The 21,644-nt window shown below is 49.3% G+C and overlaps 1 protein-coding gene across 1 annotated transcript in view; it reads right to left on the reverse strand.

The window, feature by feature from the left end:
- Positions 1–906: 906 nt before the first annotated feature.
- asmt (acetylserotonin O-methyltransferase) overlaps positions 907–21,644 on the reverse strand; it is a gene marked incomplete at both ends in the record, with an annotated part of 71,854 nt that continues 51,116 nt past the window's right edge. Inside the window, one exon of the mRNA XM_084311341.1 lies at positions 907–1,124. Within this exon, the coding sequence (XP_084167467.1) occupies positions 907–1,124 (218 nt within the window). The remainder of the gene's footprint in view (positions 1,125–21,644) is intronic.

A 21,644-nucleotide genomic window follows, 5' to 3' on the forward strand; every position in this document is an offset into this window, starting at 1 on the left:
TGTGATCGCCGGTCCGGAAAACGTGTGGATTATGTATTTACAGTACCCAACGCTGAATCAATAAACACGATCGATATTTGGAATGGCGATCAGGAATTGGAATAATCTTTTTGGATAACATCTGATCTGAGGTAAGGAATTTATTTCACCAGTCTTGGGATAATCAGAGCTTTTTTCACAGATATATCAACGTGTCCCATGTGTGTGTGTGTGTCTGTGTGTGCACGCTGATCAGGAAATGAGAGAATCGATATTTCAGCCCGCTTCTATAGCGTGCATAAGTACACATATACTATCGATAATCTAGCGTTTATTTGAAAACGATTAATAAATAGGCCGAAAAATTACAACGTTTTTGTGTATGCCAGAATATTCCAGTAAATGCAGATTATCACGGAATCTTTATATTTTCCTTGAAAACGAGGGATTTTCAAAATGCTATAAAACGGAAATGAAGCGATTAAAAAACAATCCGTTTCGACAATGTTGACTGCAAACAAGTCATTGATAAACGACGGGCAGATTAGACACAGCCATAATTTAAGACAGAGATTATGCGTTCACAACGCTATCATTGAAGTGGGTGCCGGCATTCAACCACGTTTTACCATGTTAACCAGTGGCACTGGAAGTGTTAACCTGTCTTGTGCATTTGTAAGTCCCAAGAACATTGAAATAGGATGTACAATAGAAATGCTAACACACTGTTATTATTTTTATTGCTGTTATTGTCCTGTGAAGTCTTGTAATTATTATTATTGTATTGTGTTTTGTCTTGTTTCATGTGAAGGAAAAAGAACATTTGAAAAAATGTGATCACAAAAAAAAAAAAAATGCTAACACACTGCAATGGTAGGGTGTTTGGAAAGTGGTACGAGCTTCCGGTCATAGCCCAGGATTCCCAGCCTATCCCTCCTTGCGTCCCAAGACGGCGTCATAGATCTTGCCCGTGCGGTGGACTTGAACGTTCTTGAAACCGGCAGCGGCAAGCAGCACTGCATACTCTGTTCCACTCCTCTCCCGGCCCTCAGTCTGTACCAGCATGTTGAGGGAGTAGAGCTGGGCCGTCAGAGGGCCTGAACCATCCTCATGGAGCAGGGCCTCCACCAGCAACACACCGCCCCCTGGAGGACAGGAGGAGGTAAGCAGGAGAGTAAGTTAGGGAGTTAGGGTGTGAATTGGGAAGGGGAGGGGGGCAGAGCTTATGTGTGTGTGTGTGTGTGTGTGTGTGTGTGTGTGTGTGTGTGTGTGTGTGTGTATGTGTATGTGTATGTGTATGTGTGTGTGTGTGTGTGTGTGTGTGTGTGTGTGTGTGCGTGTGTGTGTGTGTGTGTGTGTGAAACCCCATATAGAATATATGAGGGCTAAAATGGCAAAGAGCATCTCAATCATTAGTAAGGTGAGACATGTACTCAATCCCAACTCATTGCACACTCTGTACTGTGCAATGATCTTGCCTTACCTGCATTACTGCACAGAGGTACGGGGTAACATACAAAACAGCCATAAATACATTGACTATCCTACAAAAAAGAGCAATAAGAGTAATAAACAATGCAGGATATCGGGACCACACACACACTGTTTCTACAATCACACATTTTGAAGTTCATTGATATGGTTAACTTTAACCTCTTAAGCCCAGATCGACAGGTTATGTATATAACCTAGTTATATGAGTACTGGCTAAGCGTCCCGCTCTTAAGCCATACCGAGATATACCTCATCTCATGTACCTACTGTACACCATCAACGAAAAACAAATACACCCACCACCTGCCAGGCCCCGCCCCTATAGAGGCGTACTATAAAGTACTAGGCATGGTCACCACTCACTCTTCCTCGGAAAAAAACGTTTCCAGGAAAAGATTCCCCAAGAGCGGGACGCTTAGCCAGTACTCATATAACTAGGTTATATACATAACCTGTCGTTATATATTCGTACTGGCATCGCGTCCCGCTCTTAAGCCATACCGAGATATGGGGTAGAGCGGACGCGAGGCCCGACAGATGCACCCCCTGAGGACCCGTAAGCCCACATCAAGGGGAAAAAAGAGTCCCGTCACCCCATCCTTCCTAATGAAGGGGGGGCGCAGTCAACTCCACCCGAGTGCGAGCAAGAGGGAACTAGAACCCCTTGAACACACAGCACAGGCGAAACCACGTGTGACCCAACACACTGTGGCCCATACCCACACACCCCTGCTACCCTACCAAAGGACAGGAAACAGGAGAGGCCACAGACCTCAGAACCGCCTGGGAGACAGAACCCCCGGTCATGTCCATGAGGTAAAACCTTACGAAGGGACCCGGGGAGGGATATGAAGCTGCAGCACAGATGTCCTTCACCGAGGCCCCACCCAGCAGAGCGGCAGAGGCTGCCACCCCACGAGTGGAGCTTGGCCAACATGTAGCAGAGGGCAATGCCCTCGCACAACCAATGGGACAGGCGCTGTTTCGATAGTGCCTTACCGGCACGAGAACCACTGTGACAGACAAAAAGCTGATCGGTAACCCTGAGGCCCTGAGTACGGCTGAGGTAAATTCCCAAAGCATGGACCGGACATGACAGGTGAAGGCCCGCCTCCAACTCACTAACGTGAGGAGGCGGATGAAACGCCTGAACCACAATATCCCTGGAGCGGAAGGAACTCCGGATATTCTTAGGCACGAAGGCAGGATTAGGCCGCAGAGTGGCACCACAATCGGAACGAAAAGACAGGCACTCTGGACGTACCGAAAGAGCACAGAGCTTGGTCTGTGCCGACCAACTGGCCCCGGTATTCACTGACATCTTCAACCTGTCCTTGGAACAGGCTGTCATCCCCACCTGTCTGAAGAAGTCCACCATCATCCCTGTACCCAAAAAATCTACGCCCGCTTGCCTCAACGACTACCGCCCTGTAGCCCTCACCTCCATAGCCATGAAGTGTTTTGAGAAGCTAGTGAAGGGCTACATCTGTTCCTCCCTCCCCATCAACCTGGACCCCCTGCAATTTGCATATCGCCCCAACAGGTCCACGGAGGACACCATAGCCCATGTGCTGCACACAGCAGCATCACACCTGGACAAGAGGCAGGGGAACTATGTGAGAATGCTGTCATCGACTACAGCTCAGCATTCAATACCATAGTCCCCTCCAAACTCATAGCCAAGCTCAGGGACCTGGGCTTGAACTATGACCTCTGCCAGTGGGTCTTGGACTTCCTGACGGGCAGACCCCAGGTGGTAAGAGCCGGCAACGGCACCTCCTCATCCATCACGCTCAACATAGGGGCCCCCCAGGGCTGTGTTCTGAGCCCCCTCCTCTACTCCCTGTACACACATGACTGCGTGGCACAGCGGAACAACAACACAATCATCAAATTTGCTGATGACACAGTAGTGGTGGGCCTGATCTCTGCCAACGACGAGAGGGCCTACCTGGAAGAGGTAGAGAATCTGTCACAGTGGTGTCAGGAGAACTGCCTCTCCCTGAACGTCAGCAAAACAAAAGAGATGATTGTGGACTTCAGGAGGTCGGGGGTCAAGGACTACAGCCCCCTCAGCATCGACGGGGCACCGGTTGAGAGAGTGAACAGTTTCAAGTACCTCGGAGCCCACATATCCGAGGACTTGACATGGACCACACACATTGACAGTGTTGTGAAGAAGGCACGACAACGCCTCTACTTCCTCAGGCGCCTAAGGAAGTTCCAAGTCAGTCAGAAGATCCTTAGGAACTTCTACTCATGTACAATAGAGAGCATCCTGACTGGCAACATCACCTCCTGGTTTGGGAATAGCACTGTAAAAAGACCGTAGCAGACTACAAAGAGTGACACGTTCAGCCGAACGCACAATTGGAGGGGGGCTTCCCACCCTCCAGAACATTTACAACAAGCGGTGCAGGGGGAAGGCTAAGAGAATCATCAAGGACTCCAGCCACCCGAACAACTGCCTCTTTGAACTGCTGCGGTCAGGCAAGCGATACCGGAGTCTTAAGGCGAGCACAGAAAGACTCAGAAGAAGCTTCTATCCCCAGGCCATCAGGCTGCTAAACGAACAATAAACACTATGCAACAACCATCAAATGCACACAGCACACACACCCACACGCACACACTCACTTAAACAAACAACACACTGCAGAACCCACTCTCCACACTTTAGATCACACAAACACACTTTATATTTATTGATAAAGGATTTGCACTACAACTCGTACACCTACTGTAAATTGTACCTAAATTGCACCTCATACCATTTCTGCCTTGCACTATATAGTATTGTATATTAGTACACTGCATAGTATTGTATATTATATGGTAACTCAGTTATGTCTATTCTGCATCGAACATTGTACATATGTCTATACTGAACACTGTGACCTAATTTTTTTTACTTCTAATTCACATGCTATACTATGTTATTTTATTTCATACTTATCTTGTCTTGCACAGTCTCTGGAGCGTAACAGTAAGAAGCATTTTGTATAAAAGTATTCTGTACTTCTGTATGACAACTATTAACACTTTGGTTGCCTTGGGTTAAATTCATGATATACCATAGGTTGCCGGCTCTATTTGTCTATGGAGAAAGTCCCCTTCTTTGCAGGGCTATAACTTTTTAAATTCTATTGCTACATTGCCATTATTAGGGCCCATTCAAAGTCCTATATGTATTGTTCATTGTGTAGCAACGTTAAACTTTTTCATTCACATATTCATAGTAAAGTATGGTCTAATGTATAAGTATGTTTTCATCTCTTTCTGCAGCTTTCTCCAGAACGTGATATATAGCCCCAAATGCATTATATTGATGATGAAATACAGTTTGATGGCAATCAGCGCGATATAAAAAATTCCAACTAGACGTACTTCTAGAAGTTACTACACGTCATCTGATGTTGACCGGATGGGCGAGGGGGCGTTTATAATTCCGTGGGCAGCGTTATACCAATCATCTAATGTGGGTCAAATGTTGATAATAGCAGTTAGTATCGAAGACGGTAACGTTACACGCTCAAACTCACCCCAGTCTCCGCGCGCCGTTGGGCGATCATCGTAGAGTAGAAATTCTATCATTATGGGATGGCGATTTACCCGGTCCATCTCCAGCTTGTATAATGGTATATACGTCCAAATCATGTTGTTTATCGAGTTATTGGCAATCGATCGCTATGTAGCGTGACGTCCCGGGACATGTACCGAGTGGCCGGAAGCAATACGGACGTCTAGCACAACCTCTATGGCACATCCTGTTTAAGCGATTGCGCCGATCGGCCACCAGATGGCGCTCCTGAACCGCCAGAGAGCTCAGTGGGTCCTGCTGGTGGATCTCAGGCCAGCGGAGGGGACATATGAATCCGATCGCAGATTTTTGAAATATTGATATAAGGACGCTGTACAGCGTCCTCCGGCAACTTGAGCATGGCCCGCAATGACGTCAAAACACGTTTCATGGCAGCCAAAGTGTTAAAGAAACTTGAACCCACGCGTTTAGCGGACGGCCAGCAAGAACGCGGTCTTGAACGACAGCTGTCCCAACGGCGCTTGCTCCAGAGGCTCAAACGGGGCCAAGGACAACCGACCGAGGACCAATTGAAGATCCCAACTCGGAGCCAAAGAGCGTTGCACCGGCTTAGCGCGTCGAGCGCCAAGCAGGAAACGCTTCACAAGAGGGTGGCTGAACAAGACATCCCCCTCAAATCCCTCATGATAGGAGGATATAGCTGCTGCATATACCCTCACCGTCGAAGCCGTCAAGGTAACCAAGGACAGCATCCAGGGGGCAGGAGACTGGGTCCCGGCCCCCCGCCTTACACCACTCTTGGAACATACGCCATCTGCCCGCGTAAAGCGGGAGCATGCGCATTCCGGATGGTATCAACCACAGAAGGGTCCATCCTCTCCAGACTTACCCTCCCACCAGCCACACCATCAGACGTTGGCCCAACACCGGGTACTGAAACAGCGACCCGTGTTGCTGAGAGAGGGCCGTCGCCGACCAAGGAATAACCCAAGGCGGAGCGACCAGTAGCTGGATCAAGACCGGGAACCACACTGCCGTGCCCCGGTCCGGCGCGACCAGGATCACCGTCCTGCGCTCCCTCCGTATCCGCTCCAACAGCTGATTCAACAGCTGTACAGGAGGAAAGGCGTACAGAAGGCCGGGCGGCCATGGAAAGATCGAGAAGGCATCCACCCCCAAGGGGGGATGATCTGCCCGACTGACCCAGATCTGCCTGACTATATCGTGGCGGAGTTCCCACTCGTCGTAACGAGGACCGCCCCGAGACATCATATCTGCGTCCACATTCTCTATACCAGGGATGTGGAGCGCCCTCAGACTGCGCAGCCTGCGAGATGCCCATAGCCAGAGTTCGACCGCCGCCCGGTGCAGGCGGATGGAACGAGTCCCACCCTGCCTGTTGATATACGCCGCTGCCGTCATACTGTCCGTTCTGACCAGAACGTGCTCGCCTACCACCAGGTGGTCGAACCGTTTGAGGACCAGGAGGACCGCCTTCAATTCCAACACATTGATGTGCAGGGTAGACGGGCCAGCATGGACCTTCGTCCAGCTGCCCCCCACTGCGTTGGTCCGACACGTCCCTCCCCAACCCGTGAGAGAGGCGTCGGTGAAGACCGTGACGTGTGAGCGCCTGCTGCCCATGGGGACCCCAATGGGCGAGATCTCCCCATATCGACAAAGGAACCGTCAACTGTTTCCATTTGTCCCTCACCGGATCTATTCCCATAGAGAAGAACCACCTCTGTATCCTCCTCATGAAGAGGAGGCCAAGAAGAACCACCGTGTGAGCAGATGCCATCATACCGAGCAGGCGCATCACTTGCAGCGAGGTGACCGTCCCTCCCAGACGGAAACCCCCGAGCGTGTGTAGGATAGACACCCTCCGTTGCTCCGAGAGGGTTACAATCATGGGCCTTGACCTCAACGTCAAGCCCAAGTACTCCACCTGTTGACTGGGAAGAGGCGTACTCTTCTTCCAGTTCACAGCAAAACCCAGCCTGGTGAGGAATTCCACCACCAGCCTAGTATGAGACCTGGCAACCTCCTCCGACCGGCTGAGGAGTAGAATGTCGTCGAGATAGAATAGAACCCGTATTGGGGAGCTCCAGTAGCTCACCGCGTACCTCGAACGCTATTTCGGCGTCGGGGACAACCGTGCGCGTCACGGATCTGGGGTACACGAGTTCGACTCCCGGACTCGCCGTATTTTCTCAGAGTGTCTTTCCCCGATCTATACCCCATTCAACCTGTTTCTGTCGGTCATACTTGACCAGAAAAAGCGATAAACGCTAAAAGAACCAGCTGACTGGTCAAAGTTTAAAAAAAAAAAGAATAGAACCCGTATTCCCCGACGACGTAGAGGCTCCAGCGCAGTCGCTACGCACTTGGTGAATGTGCGGGGAGCCAGAGAATAGCCGAACGGCAACCTCTGGTACTCGTACGCTACGCCCTGAAACAGGAACCGCAGGAACTTCCTGTGAGGAGGGAAAATCGGGATGTGAAAATATGCATCCTTCAGGTCTATGGAGGTGAACCAGTCTCCCCTTCTGACAGCAAGCAGCAGGAGTTTGACGGTCAACATTCTGAATGGTCTCGCTACAATCAGACGATTGAACACGGACAGATCCAGTATAGGTCTGACCCCTCCCGTTTTTTTGGGCACCAGAAAATAACGTGAGTAGACGCCTGACATCGCGTCCTCTCTCGGGACCACGACTACGGCCTGCTTCGCCAACAGAGATTGGATCTCGTCGGCCAGGGCTGTCACTGCTTCTGACCCAGACAATAGGGTCGGCACCAAACCTTAGAACGGAGGGTGGGGTTGTGCGAACTGCAAAACAAGCCCCTCCCTCAACGTTCTCTCTATCCACCCCTCCAAACGGCATTCTTGTCGCCATATGTGAAAATAATCCCACAGCGCACCCGCCGTCAACTGACGCTGGGCCGCAAGGAACAGTAGATAGTTGGCCCGGTCCCTCCCGCTGTGTGACGCACCCAAGGGGGGACCCCAACAGAAAGGGCCTGTTTGATACGGGAGAAGCTGCCATCAAACTGGTTGACACACACCCCCCCCCTGAACACCCCTCTAGCACATGCTGAGGAGTTGTTCTACAGCTAGACACGCAAGGCGTGAGGACCCCATGGGCTCCTACACGCCGTAGCCCTGCAGTGATATTGCTATCACCCAAATCACGCTTGCCTCTTCTTTGCAGTGGGAGGCATCAGCGTGACACCCCGCCTGGCGAAGGCGAGGCCGGGGTAACCCTTGCTGTGCATTGAACTGAAGAGGCCTCGAGTCCCCCTGCTGACCACTGTAACTAGTGGCAGCCGTAACACCAGGCTCACCCATCACACAACGTGTGGTGCAGGAGCCACGCGACAGCACAACATTCTCACGGACAGACCCAGGCTCAGCCATCAACTGGGTGTCAGCCCCTGTCCCCATGAGAAGTGAAAAGTGGGGCCGCATGCGCTTCAAAGAAGGGTCGCGGCCCGCAGCCAAAGGAAAACGATCAGAGCCCCGCTTCCGTGGGTAACGGAGAGAGGATTGAACGGGGAGCGGGCTGCTCGCGGCAGAATGACGACGGCTTGTTTGATCCAAGCCGAATACACCCAAAATGGCCGATCCCTCGGCCGCCAAGGCTGTCGGCCTTGTGGATCCCTGTTGACTCTCCGCCCAGGGTACCACTGGCAGGGGAAACATGGTCGCCTGTCGAGGGCCTCGCCACAGTCGTTGACGAGGCCGTGCTCCAACCTCTGGCTGCACAGCGTGAGGCGGTGTGGGACCCAGATCAACAACCGCCTGCGCCTCCACAGAACGACCAAAAAGTCCTTCCGTGGAAAAAGGAGTCGTGAGGAGAGAAAACCTATCCTCTTCCCCAAGAGGAGAGTGCTCCAACCAGACATGCCTATTAACAAACGTTGATAGCATCCTAATCCTCCCCACAGTTATAGCTTGCGACTGAGTCAAGATCTCTATAACACCACAAACATGCAACATGTTTATAATGTCGGCTGGACCCATAGCCCCACTACCCGACGCCAATGTGGATAGGAAAATAGCCAGCTGAGCCATAACACTGGCCGCCGCTAAAAACCATCCTGCAGCAGTATACCACTCATCCGTCCATACTGCCACCCTCCGAGCCGATTCGCTCTCAAGCTTCGGCCGGGTGGGACATCGTTCATCCCCGCCGGGGCACAGGATCAAAGCTACCTGGCTACTTAGCCACGGTACACCCGGACTGCACCCTGTTGTCAGCCCTTTTACCCGTAAAAAAGGTAAATAAGACTCAGCGAAACCCCCCACATTAGCTACCGACTGACCTTCATTAATGAACCGGGCAAGAGGAGGGAAAAGCGGCAACGTCCCACGGCGGGGAATATTAGAACAACGACCCATTTCAGCATTAGCATTAGCAGTAGCAGTAGCATTAGTAGCATTAGTGTTAGCAGCATGCTCCAGGATCGCTCGGAAATCGTCCACTGCAGTGGAACGTTCACCAAGCCATCCCGCCCCTGGCGCCGACACACACTCCACAGCATTACTAACACCAACATCAATGCCTGATGACACAAGGCCTACCTGTGTACAAGCCGGCTCGATAGCCAAACCTTGCACGCTGCTCCTTGATCTGCTGCCACCAGACGAGGAAACATCAGAATAGGCCCGACGTGTCGCTGAAACATGCCCCGAAGATTCCAGGGGTAAGCAAACCTCCGGTAAGCATTCAACATTACGCAATTTCTCTAATCTTTTCATAGCACTAGTTACATAGGGCGACCGCTATGATGGAAACGAAAAAGAGGAAGAGTGAGTGGTGACTACGCCTAGTACTTTATAGTACGCCTCTATAGGGGCGGGGCCTGGCAGGTGGTGGGTGTATTTATTTTTCGTTGATGGTGTACAGTAGGTACATGAGATGAGGTATATCTCGGTATGACTTAAGAGCGGGACGCGATGCCAGTACGAATATATAACCCTATTTTCTGAAAATCCGCCTAAAATACATACCTAAGTAAATGGAATATTGCTCCACTTCTATAAGGTCCATTTGCATATTCTTGGTATCTAAAAAAGATTCATACAGAAGTAATTGCTTGAAGCCCCATAGAGGCATTTGGGAAGTGTCGTTCGGAAAAATGCCAACGCTCATCGAATGCTCTGTGTCCTCTACAAAATGGCACAAAAAAACTACAATTTCCAAAAGAAATCCAAAATGGTCGACTTTGACGAACTATACAACACCAAAACGAAAACGAAAATCTATCTAATAACACTTTAAGTTAACCTATTGGTAAACTAACGTATTGATGATAATATACATTATAACTGCTGTTGTGACATGGTTATGATGTTTATACTTGAATACGCTTGAAAAATAAAACGCTACTTTTGTCAAACAGTCTGGAGAGATTGATTTATGACGTGATGTTATTTTGGGACCGGTACCGGTCTCGTCGAGGTTAAAACTCTGCAAGTTATGTACAAAGCAAGAAATAATCAATTACCGGTAAACGTAAGAAGCAAATTTCTGGATAAAGAGGGGGGATACAACCTCAGAGGACCATTGAACTTGAACAAAAAACCTGTGATGAAAACAAACCCGAAAAGAATGTGTATCTCCTCTTACGGAGCCACCCTGTGGAATGGGCTAGACTCGAGGATGAACTAAAATATTGTGAAAACATAAATCAATTCAAATCTAGACTAAAAAAATCTATTTTCGATAGGTACAGAAGGGAAGAAGAGCTTTAACTGCATATTAATAAAAAAAATACATATGATACTGTATTGTATGTTATATTACATTATATAATCATATTATATTACATTAAACTATATTTACACTATATACTATATTATATTGTATATATCATGTACTATATATCTCCTATCACATTATATGTGTTGTATACACTATTATGTACTATATACTATTATATTATTGTAAGTGTAACTGAGGGGTACAATTCCCTGACTGTATTAATAAGTATGGTATCATTAAACCACTACTGTCTTATGTACATTACTACTGGCCATACAGTACACAGGTATATGATATGAACACCTCCACAATGACACGGTTCCACACAAATCTGGGTTATAATAATATTTATTAGCAGCAATGATAGTATATAACAATACTTTATGTAGGGTCGCGCTTATAAGGCGAAAGAATGTGCGTAGGCAAATCAATAACGTAAGTCCATTATCATATTACGCAGGAGATAATGAATACCACCTGTATCTTAGGAATTATATCTATGGTACACTAGTAAGGCAGCGGGAGATACTGGTAGGGTCCCTCCGGTTGTAGGCCAGCAAGGGGAGAGGATTTGTCTGTAACGAAAGTCTGGATCAACGGGGACTCAATAAGCTCCTGCTACGGGAGACGGTACACTACTCCCTTGATCGGCAGACGAAAGCAGCAGCTATTCTCCGGTATGCAGCTCCGCATTGAAGAAAGCTAGCCAGCCTCGGGCGTCCTAGAGGCGGGCTCGACGATGCTCCTCACAGGGTAAATCCCACACAATTGTGGGTGTAGACGATTCTCCGCTCCATCAGATACAGGACCAAAGCAAATATAATCCAGCCGAAAAGGGCTATGTAGTCGTCGGGTAGGTTATCCAGTGTACATGTCCGCACGGTCCTCGTCTAGGGCTCCTCGGGTGAAGGCGCCAGGTTAAGCTGCCCAGCCTGGATAAGCACACTAGCTGGTACGAAGAAACGTTGGTGATGCTGGTCACTGTAGAACGGTAGCCGCACGATACACTATACATAAATAGACTATTACTGAATTAATAGAATAGGTCGAACTCGACGGTACAGCGTTAAACTCTGATACTTCAGTTATCAATTCGCACGCGGTCTCAATGCTCTATTTGGGGCCAAACGGGCCCTACTTCACCGCACGTTGTATCGTGGGTGAGGCTTCACTTGGGTAACTCGAACTACTTCTGTATTCACCTGCGCCATATTTATACGTTAGGCGAACAAACTAGTACCAGCCTTATTCCTGTCTCGTATTCTTGCGCAGAGCCGTTCATGTCCAGGCAAGTCCTTGTCGGTGACTTTGAACTAGACCTTGGGGGTATGGCAGTGGCGCCTAAGGGACCGCTGTCCAATAAGAGAACGAAATATTATGGTCTGTACTAGGTTAAAGGGATATTCCGTGTATATGTACAAGGAATACACAAGGGATATCAAACGATATACAAATATTATGCAATATATATCAATCAGTAAATATATATATTCGGTTTAATCTGATCCTTCGTAACAGTAAGGGTCCACCTGTCCTAGGACCCTTCCCTCCTTTCTGTCTTCCTCAACAGCCCCCACCTTTGGACAAACTTTTCCCAGCTCCTCACTCTGTACTACGGCCATCCTGTGGACTTCCGTCGCTACTACCGCTACTCTTGATCACCCACTTCCTTGTAAATCTGTCCTTAGTGTTTAATGTACTTTCTGTCGTGTTACCCTTTGTGCTCCCATAGTTTTGTTAAGTGTATTTCTGTCTTTAGTGTATTCCCCAGTGTGTTTGGCCTTGTGTTATTCTTTTGTCCTGTACCCCTGTGTATTTGCTCTACTTTTCCTCTCAGGTGTGTCTCGTTCCCAATTACCCTCTTGTGTCAATTAGTGTGTGTATATCTGCCTTGTTTGCCAGCCTCCCTTTGTCGGTTCATTGTTGGAGTTCCCTACTAGTGTTTGCTTGTGTTTTGTTGTCCACACTGTTTGCTGTTCCTCGTCCTTGTTCATGTTCTGTTCTCCTGTGTTCCTAGTAAGTTTCCTAGTGTTAATTTGTTTGTTCCACCATTCTTTGTTTTATTTGTAGTCAGTTGTTCTATTTTTCTTTGCCTGCCTTGCAGGGCGTTTTGTTTGTGCCTTTGGGACTTGCTCTCATTTATGAGATTATTCTTTGTTTTTGTAGTTTGCCCTCTGCTGGCCATTGCTGTGCCTTTTTTATTTTGTGCTCAAGTAAAGCATTATTCTTTTGACATTCACCCCTGGCTCTGTGTCTCGCTATTGCCTATTGCCTTCTCCCCGTCCTGTTCTGCGTTTGGGTCCTTCACCAACACTAATCCTTAACAATATATACTATTATATACTGCAGGTATACTATACTGTAATGTGTACTATATGTTTGTACTGTAATGTGTACTATATGTGTTGTGAAGGATCAGATTAAACCGAATATGTATATTTATTTATATATATATATTTAATTGTATTTGTATATCGTTTGATATCCCCTGTATATTCCTTGTACAATATGCATTGAATATCCCCGTTTCTACTAAACAGCCCATAATAGTTTCATTCTACCATTGGACTAGAACCTGGCGCCAGGTTGCCATACCCCTGGAATTACCCCCCGGAGAGGACTACAGGTGAGGCGGCGCTCTACACGTGAGGTCGCACCACATCTCTCCGTTGTGGACCGGCAGATACCGTTCCACAGAGGGTCCAGCTGTGTTCGTCTACGGCCCGAGGTTCTGTGGGCACTGGGTCTAAGACTTTGGATTCTCCCAAGACACCGTCGGCCAGATGGGATACCGCCAGCGACTTCTCTAACCCCCCCCTCCTACTGTCTTACAACCAGCGGGACCCCTCCCCCCCTTAGTGTATCCAGCTATAATTATTTAAGTACTATCGCTATCGTTTCCTAAATATTCCAGGTTGTATACTTACTCCCTGCGCAACCAGAGATTGGACATTCAATGTTGATTTACCTACGAATACTCATTTGCCATAAAAGTGCATACTTAACATTTCAAATCATAAATGTAATTAAGTGAATATTGTGTACACCCTTTGCTGTATTAAATATTCGATTTGGTCCATTTGTGTTGGTTCGTTTCATCAGGTGGGAAAGTGTTCATCATACTTATATCTTGTACTGGGTGGCCAGAAGTTAAAGTACATGAGGTAGTGGTATTAAATATCATATCTAACAATACAGTCAGGGAATTGTACCCCTCAGCTACAATTGGTCCTTCGAACCGGATGGTAACTAGTGTAATATTAATATAGTGTTATTAATATCGAAATGGCCTATGATGAACACTCCACGAAACGATCCTCCTAACCTAGAACGCCCGCGGCGCAGACGACAGACACCTCAGTACTTAGAGGCTTACACTGTCAGTCAACTACCTAGCCTTCGACAAACGGTAAACGTAGTAAAAGTAGAAAGTAAAATTATGTCTGACCTTAACGACCAGGTTTCCCCGACCACAGAGGCCCTAGTAGGTCCTAATGTAACTGACCAAGCCCACGGTGGAGACCAAGAGGGAATTGACATGCCTTTACCCCCCGCCACTACTAAAGAAGTAGTCCCCGACACGCCCCGGGAGGAAGACAACCCTACAGAGAGAGAACTCTGCACGGAAGAAGAAGAGGAGAGCGCCGAGGAACTAGAGCTCCAGGACTCCCCAACGAGTACCCCCAGGAGCGGTTCACGCAGGAGCGGCTCACCTCCACTACCGCCTTCCCCCAGCGAAGCGGAGAGGATACTACAACAGGCGTTCCTCGTCAGCCTGACAGCCTCTACCGAACGCGATCGGCTCCAAGCACAGACGCTTAGCGAGCGCGAACGTCTCCAAGCCCAGGCGACCAGCGAGCGCGAACACCTCCAAGCACAGCAACGGAGCGAAGAACAGCGCACAAGTCTGGAGATGAGACGCTTCCAGATGGAAGAGAATATGGCAAGAGACCGCGCCGACGCCCAGCGCACCGCTGCCGGTGCCCAAAGAGACGCAGAGCGCGACAGACTACAAGCGCAACTAATAGAGCAGCTGATCAAAAGGACAACTCATCAATGACAAAACCGAGGAAAACAAAAACAAACCGCGTGAACTTTGGAAATTACTCAATAACCAACTAGGCTGCAGTAAAAAACTTAAAACCAGATTCTCAAACATAAACATAAAGACGGACAACACGCTCATCACAGAAAAGCTGGATGTAGCCAATTACTTAAATAGTTTCTTCACAAACATAGCCACAACACTGGTAAACAAACTACCCTCCCACTCAGGGCATTATGGGGTAGAACACATAGTAGCTTACTACAAAAACCTAGGGGTCCACAAAGACGACTTCAAACTGGAAATGGTAACAACAGATGAGGTACTCAAAAAACTGAGCGCCCTCCAACCTAACAAGGCCACTGGCCATGACAACATCCCCTCCAAATTCCTCAGAGACTCAGCAGCCGCCATCACCCCAGTCATCACACACATAATAAACCTCTCTATAAAACAGGGACACGTCCCCAAGGACTTCAAAATTGCGAGAGTGACCCCTCTGCACAAAAAAGGCAGTAAATTAGACCCAGGCAACTACCGCCCTGTTTCTATCCTTACCTCCATCTCGAAAGTCATGAAAAAATTGTATACGAACAGGTCGAAAAATACCTTGCGGAAAAAAATCTAATCTACGAATTCCAATCTGGCTTCAGAACATCCCACTCCACTGACACATGCCTTCTCTATTTAAACGACCACATCAAACAAGAGGTGGACGCGGGCAAATACTGCGGCATGGTCATGCTGGACCTACAAAAGGCCTTCGACACTGTCAATCACACCATTCTGATTGACAAGCTAAAAGCAATTGGTTTTGATAGTATATCAGTGAGCTGGATGCAATCCTACCTGGAGGGGAGAGAGCAGATGGTGGAGGTAAACGGTACCCTATCCCCCCCCCTCACAGTAAACTGTGGTGTTCCACAAGGAAGCATACTAGGTCCGCTACTGTTCCTAATTTATGCAAATGACATGTCGTCAGCTTGTGACTGCAACTTGTTCCTGTTTGCGGACGACTCAGCCCTGCTGGTCTCTGACAAGAACAAATTACAGGTTGAAAAAACCCTCAGCTCAGAACTAAGCAAAATCTGCATATGGCTCGCTGATAACAAACTATCATTACACATGGGCAAAACAGAGTCCATTCTCTTCGGTTCAAATAACAAACTCAGCAAGACCGACGGCTTCTCAGTTACAGTGGGTGACAATATTGTCACAAGGAAAGAAGATATTACCTACCTGGGTTCCATCCTAGAGGCAAATCTTTCCTGTGACAAAATGGCATCCAATGTAATAAAAAAAGTCAACCAACGAACTCGTTTCTTGTACCGGATCTCCTCACTGGTAAACAAGAATACCCTGAAGACTCTAGCAGGAGCACTCATTCAAGGGTACTACGACTATGCTTGCACCTCATGGTACCAAAGCACCTCAAAGGCGCTAAAAACAAAATTACAAACATCTCAAAACAAACTGGTCAGACTACTGCTTGACCTTACTCCTAGAACCCACCTCACCCCTGCCCACTTTGACAACCTAGGATGGCTTAGAGTAGACGACAGAGTACAGCAACTTGCAATGGGCCTGGTCTACAAGATACACTACACGACCAAGGTACCCATGTACATGACTAAATACTTCCCAAAGGTCAGTGAATACCACGATCACAACACCAGAGGGAGCTCCACAAATCATGTTAAACCCAGATTCGGCTCAAACAAGGGACTAAACACGTTTCGCAATTATGCCACATCAATGTGGAACGCCCTACCCAAAGCTGTAAAGGAATGTGAATCACTACCCACTTTCAAAAACACTCTCAAAAAACACCTAAGGGAGACTGCAACTCGAAACTGGCCCCTGTAAATGTCCGAACACAACCCCCGCCAATGTACAGTAAATTACCAAGTATGGTCTTGTCAATAATCCAATGTACAGTGTTGTTTGTACAGTTGTACAGTGTCCCCCACCCACCCCTCCTACCCACCCCCCCCCCACCCACCCAACCACCTCCAATGTACAGTCCAATGTACAGTCCCATAATCCAATGTACAGTGTTGTTTGTACAGTTATACAGTGTCCCCCACCCACCCCTCCTGTACTAACCTCCTACCCAACCCCCCCCCCCCCCCACTCCTACCCAACACCCCCCCCCCCCCCCCCACTCCTACCCCCCCCCCCCCCCCCCCCCCAACCACCTCCAATGTACAGTCCCACCCCCACCTACCCAATCCAATGTACAGTTTCTACGCCTAATGTATATACTCTTTTCTTTCTGGACTCTTTTTGTATCACAAATACAGTACTGTAATTGCAAATCTGGTATGTCATAAATGTATAGATGTAGCAGTACTGTCTATCTGTATGTCATGTATGTCATATATGTTACGATGAATTGGAAATGGGGGACCCTGGTGTAAACAAGACGAAAGTCTTTCTCTGGTCTGCATCCCCTTAACAATTGTATGTATTGAGCTGTACTGCACTGTACCCATTCTGCAATCTGTTAATAAAGTTTTCATTCATTCATTCATTCATTCCCTCCGCCAGGGGCTCAAGGAACTCGTCGAGACAGCAGTCAAGAGCAGCGTCACCGCAACGAGCAAGCGACCCTGAACTTGACCAACAGACCGAGTCTAGACCCCCCGCAGACCCCCTTCCCATACCGGTCCAAGCGAGACCCAGCTACAAGGAAGGAGCGGCCTACACTGCGGAGAAGCTAAATAAACGATTACAAGATCTGGAAGATTTGATAGAAGAAGAAGAGGGAGAAGAGGAGAACCAAGCCCGACGACAGCACAGTACTCCACCGGACCAGGAGGTCCCATACAGTCCAGGCTATACCCCCGCGGCGCTGCGCTACAGACCCCCGACTCTATTTACGGGTGAGCACGACGCACGACCAGCCCCGAGGAACAGTACCTGGACCAGCGGGCCATGGTACCCCCCCAGTACCGGCCCACAGCGAGGCGCAAGAGGGGACTCGCCCAGGAGGTCTCTCCCCCAACGCTCGCCGATGTATTCGCCATCCACGGCGTCATACAACGCCACGCCATCAATCCCAGACTTCGCCTATGAGAGTCGAGCACAGTACACGGAGCTCCGGATGTGCTTAGAGACAATGCTGGCGGATGTCATTGATGAACGCCACAAGTATGCAATATTATTGAAGCACCTGAAAGTACAGCGAGCACACAATATAGCGCTAGCCTATGCTACCTCCTCGACCCCATACACAGCGGCCCTTGCAGCGCTGGATCAAAGATATGGACGTATATGGGATTACGTAATCCAGGAGATAAGGCATATTGACCGCCTACCCCCAGCCACAGACAATCGCTCACTAGATGACCTGTCAATCAAAGTGCAGTCCCTGGTGGGGATGCTGGGAGCTCAACGGGAGAAGGGCAGGCATGAGCTGTACGCCAACTCCAACGTTGAGAGGATTTTGGAGAAGCTGCCACCCGCAAGACAGGAGCGCTTTCGGCGGCAGAGGGACTACCGAGATCCCGACGGCCCCGAGCCATCCCTCCTTGATCTGGCCGACTTCCTGGCGAGAGAGGTCAGCAGCTTACGACTGGACACCTTCGGGCGGAGCACGCCAAGCTCCAGAGAGGGACCCAGGAGAATAAATGATGGAAGAAGATCGGTGACTGTCATGCACCAATCAGAGTCAGTACCGAGCAGTAAGAGTCACAGCACCCCCTCGCGGAAGGAGAAGTGGAAGATAGCGTGTCCCTACTGTGAGAAAGAACACTGGCTGTCACAATGTGACACATTCACAAAGATGAATGCAGAAGAAGTGAGCCAATGGATAAAGTCCAACCGGCGCTGTTATCGATGCCCACATGGCAGCCGAATGCCGCCTAAAGAAAAGGTGCAGCCGGTGCGATGGAGCCCATCTAGATATACTACACGATAGTAACGGAAGACGGCCTACACCTGCACCACGGAGTGGCACCAAGGCAAGTGTCATGTACATTGACCCCGCCAGCAGCAACGGAGCTCAAGTGCTCTTAAAGGTAGTCCGTGTGACATTGAGCTACCAGGATAAAGTCATGGACACTTACGCCGTCCTTGATGACGGGTCAGAGAAGACCCTTCTGCTCGCCTCCGCTGCGACTCAACTGGGACTGCGGGGGAGCAAGAACGAAATGACGATTCGGACAATAAGAAGAGATTTAAAGACGATAAAGGGCGAAAATGTCTCCTTCACTATCGCAGCCAACGGGCAGCCAGAGCGACAGTACAAGATCACAAATGCTTTCACCAGCCAAGAAATAGGACTCTCGCAGTACACCTACCCTGTCACCAAGTTGATGGATAAATATGTGCACCTGCGCCAATTACCTATCCCGCTCATAAACGGCGCTACCCCGACCCTGTTGATAGGCTCCGACCATGCAGAACTCATAGTCCCGATTGACCGGGTCCATACCGGTCCCCGAGGCTGTCCTGCAGCCGTCGAGACCCGCTTAGGATGGACATTACAAGGCCCCCTCGCTAAATCTCTCAACCGAACCGCAGCCACTAGCTGCTTCCACTCCCGAACGACAGAAGAAGACACCACTCTCCTGCAGCATGTCGAGAGGCTATGGACCCTAGAGACAATGCCCTTTAAGAACGAAAAGAAAGACATTCGCTCTAAAGAAGACATTTACGCCATCCACCTACTCGAGCAGGGGACAAAGAGAGTCACAGTCGGCGGAGTGATGAGATACGCAACTCCACTCCTGAGGAGAGAGGGAATGCCCCCCTTTCACGCAAAGAAAGACGCCACGGAGCGCTATCTACTGAACACAGAGCGGCGCCTAGCCAAAGACCCCGCTCAACAGAGTGTGTACCGAGCTGAGATTGAGAAGCTAATCACAGCGGGACACGTAACAAAGATTGACATTAAAGAGGCCGATCAGACGACCGAATCATGGTACGTGCCGCATCACAAGGTCCATCACAATGGCAAGGATCGCATTGTGTTTAACTGCAGCTACCAGATCGGATCCCAAAATCTGAATAAAGAGCTCTTGCCCGGCCCCACACTCGGCCCCTCCCTACTAGGCGTGCTACTGCGCTTCCGCCAGGACAAGGTGGCTATAAGCGGGGATATCAAAGGGATGTTCTTGCAAGTGAGACTAGTAGAGGAGGACAAGCCTCTGCTACGGTTCCTATGGAGAGAGAAGATCGGAGATGAGAACCCATCCATCTACCAGTGGGAAGTACTCCCCTTCGGAACCACATGCAGCCCGTGCTGTGCTACATTTGCACTACAGAAACACGTCACAGAGGACCCAGCAGCAGATGAAGAGGTCCAACACAGTGTGAAGAACAGTTTCTACGTAGACAACTGTCTACAAAGCGTCTCGACTCAAGAAGAAGCCGAGGCTCTCCTAATCAAGTTACGCGCCTCCCTAATCAAAGGAGGCTTTGATCTCAGGCAGTGGGCCAGCAGTGACCCGCACGTATTGCGCAGCCTCTCCTCCGCAGACAAGGCTGCCAGCAGCGAGACCTGGATGGCGACAATCCCAGGAGAAGCCCAAGAAATGACACTAGGATTAGTCTGGCGCTTCAAAACAGACTCGCTCCACTATAGACACAAACCCTTGGCTCCAGAGCAAGGAAGGTCGGCGGCGATACCGACCACCAGACGGAGTGTGTACAGAACACTCGCCAGACAATATGACCCGCTGGGATGTATTCTACCTTACACCACCAGGGCAAAGATGATTGTACGAGCACTATGGGACAAGGACCAGGGCTGGGACGACCCAATACCCGCACACCTTGCCTCAACATGGAGAGAGTGGGAGACGGAACTCCGCTCACTCCCAGGTGTCAACATACGCCGCAGCTACTTCCCATCCACAGTGAGGCCAGAGACATGCGAGATTGAGCTACACGTCTTCAGCGATGCCTCCGAAGTAGCCTACGGATCGGTTGCTTATTTGCGTGCCCAAGAGATGGGAGGAGAGATACACACTGCTTTCATACTGGCCCACTCAAGGATAGCCCCACGTAAGCAACAATCTATCCCACGTCTAGAGCTCTGCGCAGCCCTCGCAGGAGCGCATCTAGCCACGTTAATCCAACGTGAACTCACCATTCCGGTGCATAGAACAATCTTGTGGTCAGATTCCACGACAGTACTCACATGGATTAAGTCTGATTCATGCAGATACAAAGTCTTCGTGGGAGTCAGAGTCAACGAGATTCAGGAACTAACAGAAGAAGCAAGCTGGAGATATGTGGATACCAAACACAACCCAGCTGACGTCATCACCCGGGGAATGTCCCTGGATGACCTAACCCGTCACAACATCTACAGTGACAGACCAGCATTCCTCCAGCTCCCGGAAGGAGATTGGCCCACGCCCACCCCGAGGGAAGCAAGTAGAGAGGAGGCTGAGAACAAGAAGCCTATGTTCTGTGGACTGAGCACTGTCGCCTCCACAGACCCGAACATAGATGACTGCGTCACCCTAGAGAGTGCGCAACAAAGGACATTCCTGCGGCACCACCCAGAGATTCAGTCCACCACTGACATGTCAGCAGCTGACTACGAAGAAGCAGAACTTCTTCTACTACAACGAGCCCAGAGAGACTCGTTCCCCGATGAGCTAGACTGTCTACAGGGAGGAAACCCCATCCCATCAGACAGCAGACTGATTCACCTGGCACCAGAGAGTGACGCACATAATCTCATCAGAGTGGGTGGTCGCCTGCGGAGAGCCCCCGACCTACCAGATGACATTAAGCACCCGATCGTCTTGAACAGCCGACACAAGGTCACAGAGCTGATCATAAAGAAATACGACGA

This window comes from Notolepis coatsorum, assembly GCF_963971535.1.
Source record: "Notolepis coatsorum genome assembly, chromosome: 3".
NCBI classification, from domain to species: domain Eukaryota; kingdom Metazoa; phylum Chordata; class Actinopteri; order Aulopiformes; family Paralepididae; genus Notolepis; species Notolepis coatsorum.